Raw genomic sequence first — 19,586 nt, 5'->3', positions numbered from 1 at the left:
GGGTCAGGTCTGCAGTGTGGAACAGAAAAATAAATACCCATCCACAGAATTCCCAGAATTCACAGAATTCCCAGAATTCACAGAATTCACAGAATTCACAGAATTCACAGAATCCCTGGGTTGGAAGAGACCTTCAAGGCCATCGAGTCCAGCCCAGCCCCAACCCCTCAACTGAACCCTGGCACCCAGTGCCACATCCAGGCTTTGTTAAACACACCCAGGCATGGGGACTCCACCACCTCCCTGGGCAGCCATTCCAGAACTTTCTCACCCTTGCTGGAAAAACCTTTTCCCTGCTCTCCAGCCTGGATTTCCCTTGGTGCAGCTGGAGGCTGTGTGCTCTGGTTGTGTCAGTGCTGCTGGAGAAAGAGCCCAGGGCCAGCTGAGCCCAGGCCCCTTTCAGGAGCTGTGCAGAGTGAGGAGGGCAGCCCTGAGTCTCCTTTGCTCCAGGCTGAGCACCCCCAGCTCCCTCAGGGCTTCCTCACAGGGTTTGTGTTCCCAGCCCCTCTCCAGCCTCCTTGGCCCCTCTGCATGTGCTCAGTGTCCCCAGGTCCTTCCTTGGAAAGTGCTGCTGGTTTGATCTGCTGCTGACTGGGGCTAGAATCAGGAAATTTAAAAATTTCTCATTAAACACTCACATGAACATTAAAGACAGATGGTTTTAGCCAGAAATGCTCAGGTTTAGGTTTTTTCCCTGTTTCCCTCTGAGCCTGGGATCCCTGATTTGGGTGAGGCAGGACCCCTGGCAGTGAGGGATGTCCAGTTTATGCTCCTTGTCTCTGGATCAAGGAGGGGTTCCAAGGCAGCAGTGCTCTGACAGCAGCAGTGAAAGCTGCAGGAGGGAGGCTGTGGCACTGTGTTTGCCATGCAGGAGGATTTGGGCTGCAGCTGCTGCCATGAGCGCCCCAAACCCACCTGGGAATCAGGGGGAAATCAGGGAAAGCTCCATCCTGAGCTCAGAGAGAGTTCAGCAAGGTACATCCGGCAAATAACCAAACCCTGCAAATAACCCATCCCTACAAATAACCCATCCCTGCCACCACCACACAACATCCTCCCTGCCCAAACATTCCCAAAGCAACTTCTGCAATAATCCCTCGACGATATTTCAATATTTTCCAGGCACTGCTGCTTTTTTTATTTTTTCCCTTAGACACACTCTCCCTTCCAAGGCATCTCTGCTGGGAGAAGAGTGCCACCTCATGACTGATGCTGAGGATGGAAGGAGCCCCAGCAGGGAAGCTGGGATTGAGCAAGACAGGGACAGCTCCTGCCCTGGGCAGCTTCTCATCCATCACCACCCCGAGACCATCACCCCCCTCCAAAACCCGTGGCTGTGTGCTTTGCTGAACACAAAACCAGGGCTGAACAGGAATTCATTCATTACTCGGCAGAGCTGACGTTATGGAGGCTTTTATACAAAGTTTTCCCTGCTTTGAAAGCCCCCTCATTTAATTCCAGATTCTTTTCCATCCTCTTAAGCAGCTCTCCTGTGGGAATTCTGCAGTTTGGATGTGAGCACCCTCACCTTGCTTCCCTTTCCACACACACTCTTCTCAAGTTCTTTATTTTTTTCTTACTAAAACAAACAAATTTTTCCTCAAATTTTTCATCCAAGATAATTATTGTTAAACTAAGGAAAATTAAAAAGTCCTAATGACTCTGTCTTGCTTCCACAAGTGAGGTGCAGGTGTCAAAGAAACTTAGAATTTCTCTGCTCCATCACCAGTTTGGACTGTTTGAGGAAAATGTGACACATTTTGCCATAGATTGATTTGTCTGCACTACTCCAGAAACAATTAGTTTAAATATTGTCTGTTTAAATATGAAGAAATAGAAAAAAAAACAGCTTTATGCTGTTTTTTGGTCCCCTCTTCCCCTACTTTAAATGAATTTAGGCATTGAGGAAAGTGCCAGACTGAAAAGCCCAGAGCTTGAAGTGTGTTGTTCCTATTTTTTTTCATAATAGAAATATCAGAAGAGTAAAACTGAAGCTTTCCTAAAATCCCAACCCTATTCCTGCTCTTCTCCTTCATTGGACCTGTTGCTAAATGTGGACAGTAATTAAAGATTAATCAGCTTCTTCCACACCACCTCCAATAAAACCAAAGTCAATGAAAACCAAGTGAATATTTATTTTTCCAAAATGGTCATTGATCTACCAGCAGGTGTATTAATAGCTTCTACTATTAGACAGGATGCCAGGCAGATAAATATGGATACAAAATCTGACATAACTCGAATATTAAACAGCATTTCAGAAGGGAAAGATTTTGCATCTCATTCCCCCAGGCAGCCACTTTCTGCTCCCTCCTGCATCTCAAAATATGCTGCTCACATTGTCAGATAGCCAAATATTATTAACCTGAAAGCATCAACTTAATAACTCTCATCCCATGAACAGAAAAAAAAAACCAACTCAGAATAAAAATCAAAACCCACTTGCCACTCAGTGGGAGGATTTACAGCACAGATGATTTTCAGTGCAGAACTGCAAGAAGGCCTGCAAAAGTTCATCAAAAATCAGAGCTGCAGGGAGCCTGGCATTGGCTGAGGCTTTTGTTGTGATCAAGATATCAATAAACCCTCATTTAAATTTCAATTAAAGAGCATTGTGGTGTCAGATGAACTTGGAGCTTAACGTGTTTAATGGTTTCCCTTAAAGAGATTTTTATTAAGGCCTTGATCAATCACATTAAATAATGACATCAACAAATGTTAGGTTGCTTAAATTCTCTCCCACCAAGAAAATTAAAGGGGATAAGATCTACCCAAGCCCATCACTTAAAATAGTAACAAAAGCAGCCCAGATATTCCTCCTCCTCCTCCCAGAGCTTGGGATTCAGAGCTTCCTTCTGCAAACCATGGAGCTCCTCTCCCCCAGCCCTCTTGCCACTCCTTCAGGTGAAGCAGAAGACAAAAATATCATCTCTGAACACACAGGATATCTTTAGAAAAGCTGATTTCTTCAAGTTTTCTCTTCTAAAATCAAGTTCCACCCACCCACGTGTGGCTTGTCCCAGCCCACCTAAAAGGAGGCAGAGTTACAAAACTGCCTGGGCCGCCCCACTGAGCTGGGCTGTGGCTTCCCAAAAATTCCAGGGATTTTGGAACTGGAACTGGGCTGTGGTTTCTCAAAAAATCCAAGGATTTTGGAACTGGAACTGGGCTGTGCCTTCCCAAAAACTCCAGGGATTTTGGAACTGGAATTGGGCTGTGCCTTCCCAAAAACTCCAGTGATTTTGGAACTGGATTTGGGCTGTGGCTTTCCAGTGATTCTGGAAAAGGAACTGGGCTGTTGCTTCCCAAAAATTCCAGTGATTTTGGAGCTGGAACTGGGCTACTGCTCCCAAAAAATTCCAGGGATTTTGGAACTGGAATTGGGCTATTGTGCCTTCTCAAAAATTCCAGTGATTTTGGAACTGGAATTGGGCTGCTGCTTCCTAAAAATTCCAGTGATTTTGGAACTGGAATTGGGCTGTGCCTTCTCAAAAATTCCAGGGATTTTGGAACTGGAACTGGGCTGTTTCTTCTCAAAACTTCCAGGGATTTTGGAGCTGGAATTGGACTGCTGCTTCCTAAAACTTCCAGGGACTTTGGAACTGGAACTGGGCTATGGCTTTACAGTGATTTTGGAACAGGAATTGGGCTATGATTCCCAAAAATTCCAGGGATTTTGGAACTGGAACTGGGCTGCTGCTTCCCAAAAATTCCAGTGATTTTGGAACCTTTGCTTGTGCTGCATTTCCAAGCATCCCTTCTCACCAGCATCTGCCTGGCAGGAACAAGTGCTTTACCTTGGGCTCTCTTTCATCTCCCCCTCTGCTCTCTTCAGCCACAAACCTCAAAACAGCCCCCAGGATATTTGGTGGGTGATTCACAGATTTTGCTGTCAAAAAGCTCCCAATCTTGCCTTATTTCCTGGATTTTACAGCATGCCAAGCTGCGTGTTCACACTGTTTTGTCTTTAATCCTGGCGTGCAAACGTTTCCACAGGAAAATGTGACATTTTTAGAAAAAGCTCCAAGTCAGGAAAGTTCAGCACGGAGCAAATCTTGGATGTTCAGCATTTTAAGGAGAGGAACAAAAGCCACCCAAACATGCAGACTGGAATTAGGTGTGGAAGAAGTGGTGGAATAGATCACACTTCTATTTTAATGAGATGTTTTAATGAAATCCCCCAGCAGTGACAGCACAAGTGTGCAGCAGGTACAAAGTGTCACAGAAAATGTTTCTTTTGCAGAAAACACCATTCCAAGGAAAGGGTTTTATTCTCCCAGCCATCCCTTTGGCATTGATTCCCATGAGTAGGAATTGAGCAGTGCCTTGTTTTGGTGTCAGTCCCACTGCACTGGGTGCTGAGTGCCTGCTCCCCAGGACAGGTACAGATGTTGAGGGCTGGGTTTATTTTTCCACTAAAGATTGACTTTCCATGCACATTCCTTGAAGGATCCCATCTTGGAAGAGATCCTGCACAAAAAATGTTCAATCCTTTCCTTCAAGGCCAAATGCATTTCACAGAATCTCAGAATTCCAGGTTTGGGTGGGAAGGGACATTAAAGCCCATCCAGTTCCATCTTCCTGCCATGGCAGGGACACCTCCCACTGTCCCAGGCTGCTCCAGCCCCAGTGTCCAACCTGGCCCTGGGCACTGCCAGGGATCCAGGGGCAGCCACAGCTTCACCTGTGCCAGGGCCTGCCCACCCTCACAAGGAACAATTTCTTCCTAATATCTGATCTAAACCTGTAATGTTTCAGTTTGAAGCCATTCCCTGGGTGCTGTCCCTGCATCCCCTGGAAATTGTCTCTCTCCAGCTTTCCTGGGGCTCCTGCAGGCCCTGCAAGGCCACCCTGAGCTCAGCCCAAAGCTTCTCCTGTGCAGGTGAACAATCCCAGCTGTGCCAGCCTTTCCTCCCAGCAGAGCTGCTCCATCCCTCTGCCCATCCTGGAGCCTCCTCTGGGCTCTCTGCAGCAGCTCCAGCTCCTCCCTGGGCTGGGCCCAGGCCTGGGGCAGCTCTGCAGGTGGGGAATCACCTGAGGGGGCACAGGGACACAATCCCAATCCCTTTCCTGCTGCCCACCTGCTTTGGATGCAGCCCAGGTCACATTTGCCTTTCTGGGATGAAAATGCACATTTCTGAGTCGGGTGTTTTCTATTCTTCACCTCCTACTTGTATTTTATATGTGCCCAATTCCCAACTTCTGCCTCCCCTGTGAGGATTGGAGAGAGAGGAACCTGCTTCTCATCCACCCAGGATCATCTCAGCTCCATCCAGATCCACCCAGGATTATCTGAGCTCCACCCAGATCCATCCAGGATCCCCTCAGCTCCATCCAGATCCACCCAGGATCCTCTCAGCTCCATCCAGATCCACCCAGGATCCTCTCAGCTCCATCCAGATCCACCCAGGATCATTTCAGCTCCATCCAGATCCATCCAGGATCCTCTCAGCTCCATCCAGATCCATCCAGGATCATTTCAGCTCCACCCAGATCCACCCAGGGTCCCCTCAGCCCCTCACTGGTGGCTCAGCTCCCAGTGCTCAGTGTCAAACCCCACAGGACCCTTCTCCAGGGAGGCAGCAGCTGCAATCAGAGCCTTGCTGCCTCTTCCTGGATATTTTCATGGAATTCTGGAGCAGGATGCTCGTGAACCATGGCAGGGGAGAAGATCCCACCTGCAGGAATGGGGAGAAATCCCTTGGGTTATAACAGTGTGTTTGTAGAAGGTCAGGACAGCTCTTCTCCTCCCTCAGTGCTTTGCAAAATGGAGCTGCAGCTTCTTTTAACCAAAATTCCCACAAATCCCCCCGTGGTGGGCACCCAGAAGGAAAAATAAAGCTCTTGTGTGGTGCTGGTCTGAAATCTGGGGAAGCTCTGGATCCATAAATGCATCCCAAGAGCCAAGCACAGAGCAGGGCACAGAATCCTGGCATTCCATGTCCCAGCTCCTCTGAACTGAGCTCCCAGTTTTGAAGTGCCAGTTCTGGAACCAGCTCCTCTCTCTGTGGTCTGACATTATTGGATTTAATAAATTTCCAACATTTAGGTGGCAGAAAAATGTAATCATCACCCATTGGGAAAAGATCAGCTGGAAAACAACATCAAAATTCAGACACATCAGGATTTGCTGGGCACAGCCTGAGTATGAGGCTAAATTGAGGTTAAATACTGGCTGAATTGTAAATTTATGGTAAAATTGCAATTTTTGGGTAAAATTACCATCTCTTTACAAGCAGTTTATTGAGAATATGTTGGTACATTTTGCTAAAAGTGGCAGCACATTTGAGGCTGGATTGGGCAAACTCTCCTGCCTCAGCAGGTACCACTTGTCAGAAGGCAAAAAATGAGACACAAATTACCCAGCATTTAATTCCTGATAGGAGAAACAGAAACCAAGTAAATCAAGCATTTCTAATTCAGCATTTTTCCACTGGAAAATATCATTTCCCTGGCATTGAGATCTCCTGCAGGGGGGGAAAAATGCATTTTAACAGTTTGTAAAAGACTAAAGCATGCCCATTTCTTTCTTATTTAGGTGTTGCATTACACAAGATATCACATTTGAAGAAGTCAGAATGAAACCAGAATGCTTTGAACAACTCAAGTTAGATTTTGTTTAGAATTTAACTTAATATGAACTTCATTTTTTTTTTTAATGCCTGTTATTTGTTTTAGCAAGAAATAGAATTCAGAGCATCAGAAAGTTCAACTGACTTGAAATTATGGCTCCAGTTTCCTGTGCATATTCATCTCTGGGCAAATGGGAGCTGATAATCTGCATGTTCTCCTGCAGAGCTGTGATTTCCTTACGGGCTGGGGTGGTCAGAGCAGCTGCTCCAGCCCACTCACTCCATGGCAATTTGGATTTTCGGGATGGAGATGGTCCCTGCTCCCTCCCCAGCTACCACTGAGACCCCTGAGCAGCACTCACAGATGGTGGCAGCAAATAAAATCTCAAATATGGTGATCTCCTCCCGAGTAAGAAAGGTGGAAATAGAAATATCAAATTACACGTATCCTTGGCAGGAAAAAAAAACCTTACCAGTTTTAATGTTATACAAGGAAAAAGAAAACAAACAAAACCCAGCAAAAGTTAACTCCTTGTATTCTAATAAGAATAAAAATCATCCATCCTCACTCCCTTTGCCTCACAACCCCACAACACAAGGGTTCCACTCCAGACATGCTGAAGCAAAGATATTTAAAATATTTAAAAGGCTCCCAGGCACCTGTGCAGTTTTGGCTTCTTTCAGGACGTTTTGACATTTCTCAGGGTGAGATAAACAACCAATTTCCAGGTGTGCTCTGAACCAAGTCATCAGAAACCCTGGGAATTCCCCTTTGCTACCTCTGAATGAGAGATTTTATATATATATATATATATATATATATATATATATATATATATATATAAATGCATTTTCATATATGATATATATTTTTAGAGTTACATATATTTATATATTATATATTATATAGTATATTTTTTATATATTTATATCTTTTTATACATTATATATATGTTTATATATTTTATATATTAATATAATATAATATAATATAATATAATATAATATAATATAATATAATATAATATAATATATATTATGTTATATTATACTATACTATATATTATATTATATTGTATTGTATTATATTTTATTATATCATATCATATTATACTATATTAATATATATTATAATATATAAATATATGTTAATATATATAAAATATATATTATATAAAATTATATATATTTGTGGGGTCTTTACTCAAATAAACTGAACTACCATATCTCTATTGTCAGCTGTACCTAAATTCTATGATTTTATGCTTCCAGCTTTAAAATACTGCAGTGAATTCAGGGTCCAACACAACATTTTGCTTCCTTCTTTTTAGCTTGATTAAAGAGGACCAATGAACTCCCATGGAATGTTTCTGACACTGACTTAGTGGCACTCTGGAAATTTTATTCCAAATTTCTGTCTTTTTTTTCCTTTTCCTTGAGGCAATCATTTTCACACCAGGGAGAGCTGTTTAGTACAAATTTGACAGCAAAAAAAAAAAAAATTCTAGAGGAGGGAGGAGGCAGAGAATCCAGTGCCAGCACATCTCCTGCTTCTCCATCTCAGCGTGTTCCTGGTGGCACAGCAGAGAAACAGAGCCAGCGAAGCAAAGCTGGGGAATTTGCCAAAGCCCACACAGGGTCTGCAGGAGAAGAGGGGGATCAAGCAGGGGGTCCTGGCTCCGAGCCTCTGCCTTGTTTTTAATAGCCCACGCTGCTTTCTTCTTCTCCTGAGCACCCAAAAATAGCCCCAAAAAGTGACAAATCCTTCAGCAAACAGATTGGAGCGCAAAAGGTCAGCAGGGCACAGAGCAGAGCTGGTGGGTCCCAGGTGGGAGCCTGGAAATCCACCTGGGTTTCCTGGAGCTACAGGAAAGGTGCAGGTTCATCCAATTCCCTCAGTATTGGGGTCGTTGGAGAGGGATTTCTCTGCAGAGGGACAGGACACAGGGAATGGCTCCCACTGCCAGAGGGAGGGAGGGATGGGTGTCAGGACCCAGGACATTCCCCTGGCTGCCCTGGAGGACTCCAGAGCCTGGCAGGGGGCTCAGAGACCCTGGCACGGAGTCAAAGACACCTGTGCCTTTGATTTTAACCCATGGAAACAATTACCAAATTTGTGTGAGGAGTTACAAACCACAAGAGTTTGAGTAGAATGATGGTGAATTTATCACAAAGTAGAAAAGTAGAATTTTGAAGTTTTTAGAATGGGGGTTCAAGAGGCAAGATGGAGGAATCTGGGCGTGTCAAATCTTTCTCCTTCTTCTTCTTGTCCTCCATTTTCAGCTGTGATAGTGACACTTTTGAATTAGTTTGGAGTAGAGACAAACTGTCTAACATGAGTGACAAGTATTGAAGAATTATTGTAAATAAAGTACATGTTGTTTTTAGTATTAAAAAATAACAGCGCCCTGAGGGTGGTCAGAGTACCTCAACCCACCCTACTAAAGAGACCTCAGTGAGTGAAAGAGACCTCAGTGAGTCAGAAAGACAATGAATTAAATAAGAGCAACTAAACAACCTTGGGGAAAAGAGCCAAATAATCCCATCTTCTTCCTCAGTCTCATATCTGAGAAAAAGAAACTTTCTAACACCTCAGAGTCACCTCAACACCAAAGCCCTGACCAGATAGGACGTTGGGAATTAGGAATTGTTTCCTGTGAGGATGGGGAGGACCTGGAATAGATTTCCCAGAGGAGCTGTGGCTGCCCCTGGATCCCTGCAGTGTCCAAGGCCAGGCTGAACAGGGTTTGGAGCAGCCTGACCTAAGAGAAGACCCCCACCCATGGAAGGGGTTGGAACTGGAAGATCTTTGATGTCCCTTCCAACCCAGACCAATCTGGGATTCTTTGGTCACAGTGGTGAAGCAGAATTCTCCCATCTTCTCCCCCCTGCCCCAGACAAGGATTCTGCTGCTTCCTGAGTGCCACAGCTCCATCAGGAGGCTGCAGGAATTTACCTCAAGGGGTTGAGAACTTCCTCCACATTTAGTTTTGATTTCAAAAGGTTCTGAAAAGCCAGGTTTGAAAAGCCAGGTGTTTGCTGAGGAAGGCAGGGGCTTCTCCTAAAATGCAAAATGTAAACCCCCTCCCTCTGAATTATTGTAATTTTGAAATTAAGGGGCTCTCAGGCAAAGATATGGGAATAACAGTTCTTTACTAGGAAAAATATTAAAAAGAAAATATAAAAACAAAACTGCAGTAATACAAAACAAACCACTGCCAGAGTGAGAGCAGTCCCTGTCCCCTGTGTGTCAGGGGGTGGCACAGCCCCATCCCATGGGGGCTCAGCCCTCCTGCAGTGCCAGCTGTGGCTCTGCTGGAGCAGGGATCCTGCACAAGGGGGGAGTTTTCCTCTGCAGCCCCAGGGCTGCTGGAGATGGGCCTGGGCTCCCTCTGGCCATGCAGGGCAGCAGAAGCTGCTCCTCTGGCAATGCACTGGGCAGAGGCTGCTGGGCTGTCCCAGCACCTCAGATTGGATCCAGGTAGGAATGCTTGGCTCCTCCCCTGGGCAATGCAGCATCTCCCCATGGGATGCTGGGATTGGATCAGCCCTGCAGGGACACTCAGTGGCCATGGACAGCAGAGATCTCCTGCAGGGAGGATTGGCTGTGGGAGAGAGAAAGAAAAAACTGCCCCATGGACAGCAGAGAGCTGCCCCAGCTCTGACAGATGGGGATAGAACACACAGCCCCGGGCACACTTTTCATCCTGAGAGATGTTCTCATGATCCAAATGAACCTTTTGACAAAATAGATCAAAACCTCTGCAGGGATACCTCAACAAAGGCTGCTGTGGATGCAGACTGAAAGGAATTCAACAGGAGCATCACAGGAAGCCTCAGCTCCCAAATGGAGACCCCAGACCAAATTTTGTTCTCCTGCACACGAGTGAAACCCACTCAGCCCAAACATGGGGACACCCCTGTGCTCCATGCACAATCTGCTGTTGAGTCTTACTCCAGGCTGAACTGTGGAGCAGAATTCCCACAAAATGATTGAAAACAGCTACTCTTCTGGGATATCCCAGATAATTTACTGCAGCAGGAATTTTGCCTGGTCCTGCCAAGTGCCAGCAGCAAATTGCTGAACCTCGAAACCTCTGTGACTGTCAGAGAGGTGCAGCCAGTTGTGGGCCATAATTCTTGGCTCCTCATTTCATCTCCCTTTTTTTATCCCAGAAATGGAATTTGAAAAGAAAAGGTGCTGCTGTAAAAAAGGCCTGTCTTGAATAAAACAAAAGCTGAATGAGGTTTTCACTGTGTGGAAATGGCAGGGCTGGAAAATCGCTGTATTTCAGCCCAAACATGGGCTTGATACCTTGGTTCTGAAACAACCTTTCCCCCTGATTGTTTTAGAGCATTTTATTTTTGATGGCTCTCATCCCAAAGGCAAACACTGCATGATACGAGTGTCTGACACAACATTTTATTGTCTAAGCTACCATGAAATCTTCAATTTCTTGTAGAAACAAAGACCTTTTTTAATCCCATTTAAAAGCAAACCAATAAAAATTTTTAATAATAATAAATAACAATAAAACAACAAAAAGCCAAGGTAGCTTGGCTGCCTAAAATTAAAAGTCTCCTTTACCCAATCCCCATAATTTAGTTTCACTGACTTGAAAAATCCTAACTTCTATTCTAGCACTGAAAATGTTTAATCCAGCTGTGGAAAAGGAATGGGAATTAAATCATTGCTGAATGGGAGCCTCAATTAAAAATGGAGATCAACATTTCGGAGGAGGGTTTGTTTTTAATGAGCTGTAAGTTTTACATAGTCCAATTAATCTTCTTGATTTCTGCAGAAAATTGTCCCTCCTATTTCCCACCAGGCAGAACAATTTTTCCAATTCCAGTTTTAGCCCATGCAGTCCCACCCTGCTTGTTTTTCTCTCTCCAGCCCATGGTGTTTGTGCTCTCAGGCCTGAGATTTGGATCATTTGGCCTTGGTGCCCTGTCACTGTCATATTTTCTGAAAAATCTCTTTGCCCAGGAGTTCTCTCCTGGGAAGCTGAGAAGCCTCAGAGAAAAAGGAAAACAATTCTTATCTCAATTGCTTCTCCTGTGTTTTGCTGCCTTGGAATGTGGTTGGAGATTCTTTATCCAACATGTGAATTGTTTGTACTCATTGGCCAGTCGGGGCCAAGCTGTGTCAGATTCTGGAGAGAGTCATGAGTTTTCATTATTACCTTTTAGCCTTCTGTCTGTATCCTTTCTGTATTCTTTAGTATAGTTTAGTATAGCATTCTTTAATATAATATAGTATCATAAAATAATAAATCAGCCTTCTAAAAACATGGAGTCAGATTCAGCATTCCTCCCAGTGACGGGGTACCCAGAAAATACCACAGTACCCAGCTGGAGCAGGAATTGTTTTGTCTCTCTGCTCTGTGCACAGAGCTCACCATCCCATAATATGAAGCTCAGACCCACACACTAAAGCAGCACAGCATCTGAAAAATAGAAAATTTAAAACCTGAGGCATGAAGGGAACCCTTGGATCAGGGGATCAGGGTGGGCTCCAGCAGGGGGAAGCTTTGGTGACAGTTCCTGTTACCATGGGCATGTGGCAGTGGGTTTGTGACAGCCAGGAGACAGAGGATGGCACAGTGCCCCACCCCACCTGAGACCCACAGCAGGTGAGTTGGTGAAGCACAGGCAGAAGAGAAATTTTTGATAAAGAAATTAATATTAAAATCTTCACTGGCGGACTGAGCCTTTCTTATTCAGCACATACGCAGGAGCAAAGGGCGTCAGTTTGCGCTCCCTAAACCCGCTGTGTGAGCTCCACCTCGTGTGATGTCAAACCTCCTTCTGTCCTTCTTACAGACAGAAAAAACTATAAATCAAGGGACTTGGGGAAGCCATGGGTCCTGATTACAGCACTTATTCCTTCTCTGTTGTTGCAGGGATGACCTGCCAGGCTCGCAGCTCCTACATCACCAGTGAGATCCTCTGGGGCTATCGCTTCACGCCCGTGCTCACGCTGGAGGATGGATTTTACGAGGTTGACTACAACAGTTTTCACGAAACCTATGAGACCAACACCCCCGTTTACAGTGCCAAAGAGCTGGCAGAGATGGCCAGCCGAGCAGAACTGCCCCTGACCTGGTCTGTTTCCAGCAAGCTGGACCAACACGCCGAGCTGGAAACGGAGGAGGAGGAGAAGAACCAAGAAGACCAAAATGAAAGAAACGGAGACGTGGCCAACTTGGAGAATGAGTCCAAAGTGTAGGACCAGGGGAGAAATAAAGGCCACCTCCTTTATCTCCTCCCTCTCTGCTCCCTGTTTCTTTCTGCGACACGCCTTTAATTTTTTTTCTCTTCCTGTTATTGGTAACTCACGGAAAATAAACATTTTAGATGAGAAATCCCAACTTCAACCCCAGACTAAGCCAAGGCGTGGGTTAAAGCTGCAACACCCATCAGGGATGGTGGAATCTCCCCCTGGCAGGGACTGGTGGCCCCTCTCCAGTGCAGACCTCCAGGTTTTTCCACATCAACAACACAAAATCCAATCCCTGAACGCAAAGGAAATGGATGCAAGGGATTTTAAAGGAAAGACTGATTAATGCCCACCAAAGCAATGGGCCTTGGCTGAGTTTTTATGTATTTCAGGACACTTTCACAGACTGGGTGACAGTGGAATGGGCCTTGCAGCTTTAAGAGGAAGGTGAACAGAGGGACCTGCAATCCCCCACGACCCTGTACATATGCCTTATGTAACTATTTCTCTCTACATTTAGTAATAAACGCCGCATGTACAAAAGTACTGTAGTAAAGAACTTCTAAATAATGTACACAGCTGTGTAATTAATGTAGGTTTAGAAACAGAGCTCTAGAAATATTGGGATGCAAAAACTAACTACCCGTCGAGTAGGCATTTCTCTTCAAATATTTGCAGTGTAAAATTGATTTTAATTTATTTTTCTTTCCCCTCCCTTCTATGACTCTTCTAGTGCATAACATTTTCTTCAGTGTACCAGACTGGCAGCTATTTAGAGTACCTCACTGTTGGCCAAACAGATTGTTTCACTCACTCTAAAAAGCCATAAGTCTGGGAGAGGGCAGGGTAGAGAATTGTATTCCTGACATACTGTGAAAATGTTTACAAATAAGGCAAAACCCTTCCTGGTTACTCTTTTTTGGGGGCAGTTCAACTGAAAAATTGAGGCTGTGGCAAATTCATGGCTAACCAGAATTTCCTGTGTACTTTTCATGGAACAAGCATGTGTCATGTGGAGGTGTTATCCTTAACGTGCAATATCCAGGGAATCTGCTCCCATGGGATTTCAGTGGAGTAGTTTGCTACACACAAAAAAAACCCCACACACACAAGCCATTGAAAAATGAATGTTGCACCTCAGCCAGTAGATTTTAGCTACTTCATCTGGGAAAGAAACAGCTGGATTTCGTGTGGAGCTGGAATCCATGACATCTGCGATTTGCTGGTGCTGAGGCGCGGGGGGCACGGCGTCCCTGGAGGTGTCCTTCCACCAGGATTCCCAGGAGAACACACAGGTGGATCCTGCCTGGCTCAGGGGAGCCCTTCCTCAGTGAGTTCCTCCACCTTAGGCGACTCCCTGGTTGTTGTAAATCCCTGGAAATCCCTGGGCATTCCATCCCAGGGCAGAGGGAACTCACATTGCTTCCACAGGAGTGGGGGAGCTCCACCAAGAACAGCATTTCTGCCAGCAAAGGAGGAGAAGCTGCAGCCTTAATTCTGGGGGGTTTTTTTCCATGCCTGCCTACTCCGGGAAGAAAGAAAACACTGAAGAGAATCTGAAGCTTTTTTTTTTTTGGTTTTTTTTTTGGTATAGAAAACTTTACATTTAAAACTTTACATTGAAATAAAAGAGAAAAAAAAATAAACCTCAGGAGAAACTTGGTGGGCAGGTGGAAAATTTGCACTGTGATATAGCTTTGGCATTAAATTCACACCTCTTTTCCTTTTTTTTTTAAATTTTCTTTTTTGCTGGTACCACTGCCCCTTGTTAATTTTCAGAGAGGGTGGCTGATCTGGGGGGGCCTCAGGTGAGGAGGGCACAGCAGGGCCTGGGGAAGGGAAGGGTTGCACACCAGGGCAGATCAGGCTGGATGGGAAGAGGTTTTTATGGTTTCAGCACTGACATTTTCCCCTAAAAGACATTCCCAGGATGCAAGGAATGGTGCAGGATGAGGATTTTTGGGCGGATGAAGATTGGGACATTTCTGAGAGACAGCTCTTGGCCACAGCTCATCCTCCTGCCCCAGCATCAGCCCCGTGCTCCAGCCCATCCATCCCACCAACATGGCTCCCCAGCAGGGCTGATGAGGGTTTTTAGGGTTTTTGGGGTTTTTGGGGGCTCCAGAGCCCCTCTGGAAGCGTTGGGGCCGCCCGCGTGCGCCAAAGGTGCACGAGCTGAAAGCAAAGCTTTCCCTCCGAGGACAAACCTGCTTTTTGCTCTCACAATTCACTGGGCCACTCTAGAAGTCGTTGCTGCAGGTTGAGAAAATTTGAGTTGCAGCTCAGGGCCCTGATGAAACCTTTTTATTTTTGTGTCCTTCAGCACGGAAAAAGAGACTTTCCGCCACTGGGGCATGCGCATGTGTAAGCTTTATTTTTGTGAATAGGGCACTTACAGCTTAAGGTGTGTGTGTGTTTTGTCTCTTTCTCTCTCTCTCTCTCTCTCCCCCCCTGTATTTTCTCGTCTTTGGTATCCATGTAGTACGGACTGTAAAGTTTATGAGATCTCATTTTTGTAACATAAGCTTTAAAAAAAAAAATATAGAAGCCTCCAAAGCTTTCAAACGGGGAAGCTTCACGGAAACTTTGTACTAGAATGTCCCTATCAAACACCTCTATTTTTCTACAATGATTGATTAAGCAGTTTAACAATGTATTTTGTGTCAATGATTTCAACTGAATTGGTACGGAGACAATTAAGAATTGAATGCTGTTAATTAACAATGGATTTTCAAGCCGTATATCCTGAGTGGTGTTTTCATTGACAGTAAATCATTTCACCCAGGAATTTCAGCTCTTAGTCCTGAACAATATTCAAGGAAAGCTCAATTCCCTGTGGGAATATTTGTGGTAAATGATATTTAAGGGACGTGGCTAATGTAACATCTTAATGTAATTGGCTACAGAATTAATCCAGACCCATTACACCTCTATTTCATTCACTAATATATTTTTATGGCTTTTTCTTGGATTATCTTGAGATTTCTAGGTGAGAAAGAATTTCCAGAGGTAAATGTGAGCTCTCAGTTACCTCCTGGAGCTCTCAATTCCTTCTTCACTGACCAGAAGCATTGCTGAGTGAGAATGTGACCCTCAGCAAATACCCCAAGCTCAGCTTTATCATTTCCCAACAAATACCACCTTATCAGAATTAAAATAAATCACCAAAGTGATTTTTGAAGCATCACCCGAGAATGCAGATGTCCTGGTGGGTGTCTATAGCTGTTCTGATCTGCATCTTTGCTCTACAACACCAAAGCCACGGGAGCCACCCCAACAAATTCAGCAGCTGCCAAACCCAGGAGGGACACAAAAAGTTCTTGAAGTTCACTTCAGGGTTTTGGTTTCAAGCCTGGGTTGCTCGTGTTCCTCTGTTGGAGTTAAAGAGGCCACTCAGGCCTTCCAAAACCAGGGGAGGATGAAATTCCTGAAATCCCTGTTCTGTTTCCAGCCACAGGGCACCACTCTGGGCTGTTTAGGGAGGGGAAGGTCTGGAATCAGAGCTCCTTTCAGCCCAGGGATGTCCTAAAGCACATCCCACTTCTCTCAAATACAAACCCAAGAGCCACGGGAGCACTGACAGCTCCAGCCCCTCTGCCAAGGGCTGCCCTGCTCTGGAATTCTCCCAACAGCCCAGCTTCACCTTTGAGTGTGGAAGGATCCCTGCCCCTGGCAGAGGGTGGAACTGGACGATCTTCAAGGTGGCTTCAAATCCAAACCATTCCAGGGTGCTGCGATTCTGTAATTCCAGGATTCTGTGAAATCTTTGGGGTTTTTGATGGAAGAATGGAATATCCCTCATTCCCAGGGCCCAGCCCACCCCTCAAGGCATTTCCAGGTAAAAGGCTGGGGCAGGATGATGCCCAGGTTTGTCACCTCCTCACAGGTTTGTCACCTCCTCAGCTGGAGCTGTGTGATCCTCACTGTCCAGCAGAGCACAGCCCTGGGGGGATGCACTCTGTCATTCCCAGAAAACCTGGGATATCCGGCCCTCCTGCCTTTTGGAGATTTGAAGTGGTGAATTTATAGAATTTCCTCCAGTTCTTTGATGTGGGTGTGAATGAGAGGCTCAACATAATTTGTCTCCTGTGCTTTGGGCACCTTGGACATTCCTTTAGCAGCCACCACCAGAGCTTCTGGCTGTCAAACATTAAATTTTTCCTGCTGTGGCACTCCCTGCCCATCAAAATATCTTCACTTTCAGAATATCAGCCTCCTTAACACCAGGTTACCCCACTCAAGCACTTTTTAGGCCATAAATCAAACCTAAAACACGAGGAGTTGGCTCCTCTTCCACTCTTGTTCCCTCAGCTCCCAAACACCTCTTTGGAAAGAAGCATGTGGAGAGCAGGCATAAATCTGGGCTTTGAGCTGCAAATGATTCTTAAGGACAAGACCTGAGAGCTGTTATTTGTTAATCATTTCCTGAGTGGATTTGAAACGTCTAGGGTTTGGTATTTTGGAGGGGAGAGGTGGTGTCAGACGTTCACGAGTCATTTTTTGGGTTTAGTTTTTCTTTCTCCCGATTTATCCTCACAGTTTTGTCAGATCCTCTGGATTTCCAGAAATTATAATCCAGTGGCAACTCCAGTGCAGAGGTGCAGTTGTTTTACCACTTCTACTGCCCTGTTTGTTGCCTGTTGATGCTCCAAGAGTTTCCCATGGAGAGCCCAGAGACATCATATCCGAAAATAGAGTTCCAGAGGGACTCGGATCTTCCTGTTTCACCACAAGTGTGAAATCTGGTTTCTATTCCGGGCAAATTCACAGCTACAAACCACAGCTCATCCCTCCTTCCTCCCAGCTCACGTGTCATCCACACAGAGTAAAAACTTCAGAGTTTCTGGTGACATCAGCTGCTTTTAGGGATTTTTTTCCAGAGGGCAGGGATGGGGAGAGCTCTCCCTACTGTTTTTCCTTTTTTCTTTTTTTAAAATCAACGGCAGCAGCTCCGAGCTCACAGCTGAAGCTGTTTTCATTCAAATGATTACAGGCAATCATTTGCACTGACTTTCCTGGAGAATTTAAGCTGTGAGAACTGCTGGAGAACTGTTATCCTACCACATTTTCCTTCATGTATTGCACTGGAGTCCTCTGGGCTCCTTCCAGCTCAGGGAAGGATTATTCCTTTCACAGTCACCTTCCCTGGCCATTTCCCCATCATCACGTCCCAAATCCCTCACTGGAGCATCACATCCCTACCACAGCTCTTCAATCTTCCCAAATCTTCCCAAGATGTAACTCTGACCAAATTAAAAATAGCATTTTTTTAAAAAAAGAAGGTTTTGCTACCACAATGAGAAGTCTCTAATGTGAGAAGATCAGTGAGATTTGGGCTGGGCAGCCCAGACTGTCACAGTTTGGAGTCGCTCCAAGGAATCTTGCTCGGATGGTGGTGGAAGTTGTTTCCTTTTCACAGCAGCATTCCTGGTTCAGCTGGATGGGATCATGGAGCTGGATCTCTGCTGGTGCTCCTCAGGGATGCTGAACATGGACCAGCTCTTCCCAAAATCCCTTGGAATTGGTTGGAAGGGACCTCAGAGCCCACCCAGTGCCACCCCTGCCATGGCAGGGACACCTCCCACTGCCCCAGGCTGCTCCAAACCCAGTGTCCAACCTGGCCTTGGACACTGCCAGGGATGGAAATCCAAAATATTCCTGGAAAGGAGGAATAAAAATGAGTGCAAAGTCCACAGATGAAGCCAAGAAAATTCCTGGACACAGGGCAGGAATCAGGAGTTCAGAGCTCAGCCACGCTGAGCCATTTTTCACAGCTTAATGTGTCATTTCTCTGATATGCACAAAATTCCTATTAATAAATACGCTAAATAAAGCATGACCAAAATTATTGCTTAAAAATGTTGGCCAGACAAATCATCACCACAGAATTCCTATTAATAAATGCATTAAATAAAGCACGACCAAATTTATTGCTTAAAATTCTCGGCTGGACAAGTCACCACCATCAAATCTCCATGATGAGGACAGACAAGGGAGAAAATTCACAATTTCAACCCCACAGAGAATTTTTTTTCCCCTTGTGAAATGCAGGAGAGTAACTCCAAGAGAGATGCCATTGTTTCCAAACTCCCTGGATTCAAAAGAAAGAGGGATCTGTTCCATGCACAAAAATCATTTGGCCTCTCCAAGACTCCAACTTCATTTTTGTCACCAAAAATGACTCTGAAATTTCCCAGGAAACTGGCAGAGAAGAGGGTGGGTGTGGCTCTATTACATCAAATTTAAATAATAAATTCCATTTTCTTTTTTAGGCAGCGTTTGTTCTCTCTTTGTGTCAGTTCTGACTGATTTGCCATGAAAACGTGACCTTCCAAGAGTATTTCTAGTTTTGTAAAAAAGTAGTTTATTATTTTAGGTCTTTAATTATTAATTACTGAGGAATCTGTGGATTAGAGCTGATAATTAAAACAAGATCAATCCAGTGAACTGTCTCAGAGAAAAAAAATCCCAAAAATTAAATCCCAGCACTTCACAGATCAGAACAGAATCTTCCATTCACAGGTTTTTTTTCCCCCTCACATTTCCAAAATAAATTAATGAAGCATTTTGCTATGAGAACAAATGTTTTGTTCATCTGGAGACTTGCTTGAAATAAGTTGAAAAAAACCAATTTTTGCTCAACTTTGCAGATAATGAACAAATTCAGGCATCAAATTAAATCAGTTCTCCTACTGTAAAATGGAATAGGCATTAATTTTTGTTATTTTAATAAAAAACACTGCTGGAGATATCTGGAAATGAAGAAACCTGCCCTTACAATGAGTCAGTCA

At 44.8% G+C, this 19,586-nt stretch overlaps 1 protein-coding gene across 2 annotated transcripts in view; it reads left to right on the top strand.

The window, feature by feature from the left end:
• KCNJ6 (potassium inwardly rectifying channel subfamily J member 6) overlaps positions 1-15,536 on the top strand; it is a 174,744-nt gene extending 159,208 nt beyond the window's left edge. For both annotated transcript variants that reach the window (XM_071430135.1, XM_071430134.1), the window contains one exon: positions 12,479-15,536. In XM_071430135.1, the coding sequence (XP_071286236.1) occupies positions 12,479-12,804 (326 nt within the window). In that variant the 3' untranslated portion in view covers positions 12,805-15,536. The remainder of the gene's footprint in view (positions 1-12,478) is intronic.
• Positions 15,537-19,586: the final 4,050 nt, after the last annotated feature.

Source organism: Agelaius tricolor, unplaced genomic scaffold (genome assembly GCF_023055355.1).
Source record: "Agelaius tricolor isolate 1412-34295 unplaced genomic scaffold, bAgeTri1.0.p SCAF_7, whole genome shotgun sequence".
Taxonomy (NCBI): Eukaryota; Metazoa; Chordata; class Aves; order Passeriformes; family Icteridae; genus Agelaius; species Agelaius tricolor.
The sequence above is the reverse complement of the archived record's forward strand: the minus strand, read 5'-3'. Positions and strand labels throughout refer to the sequence as shown.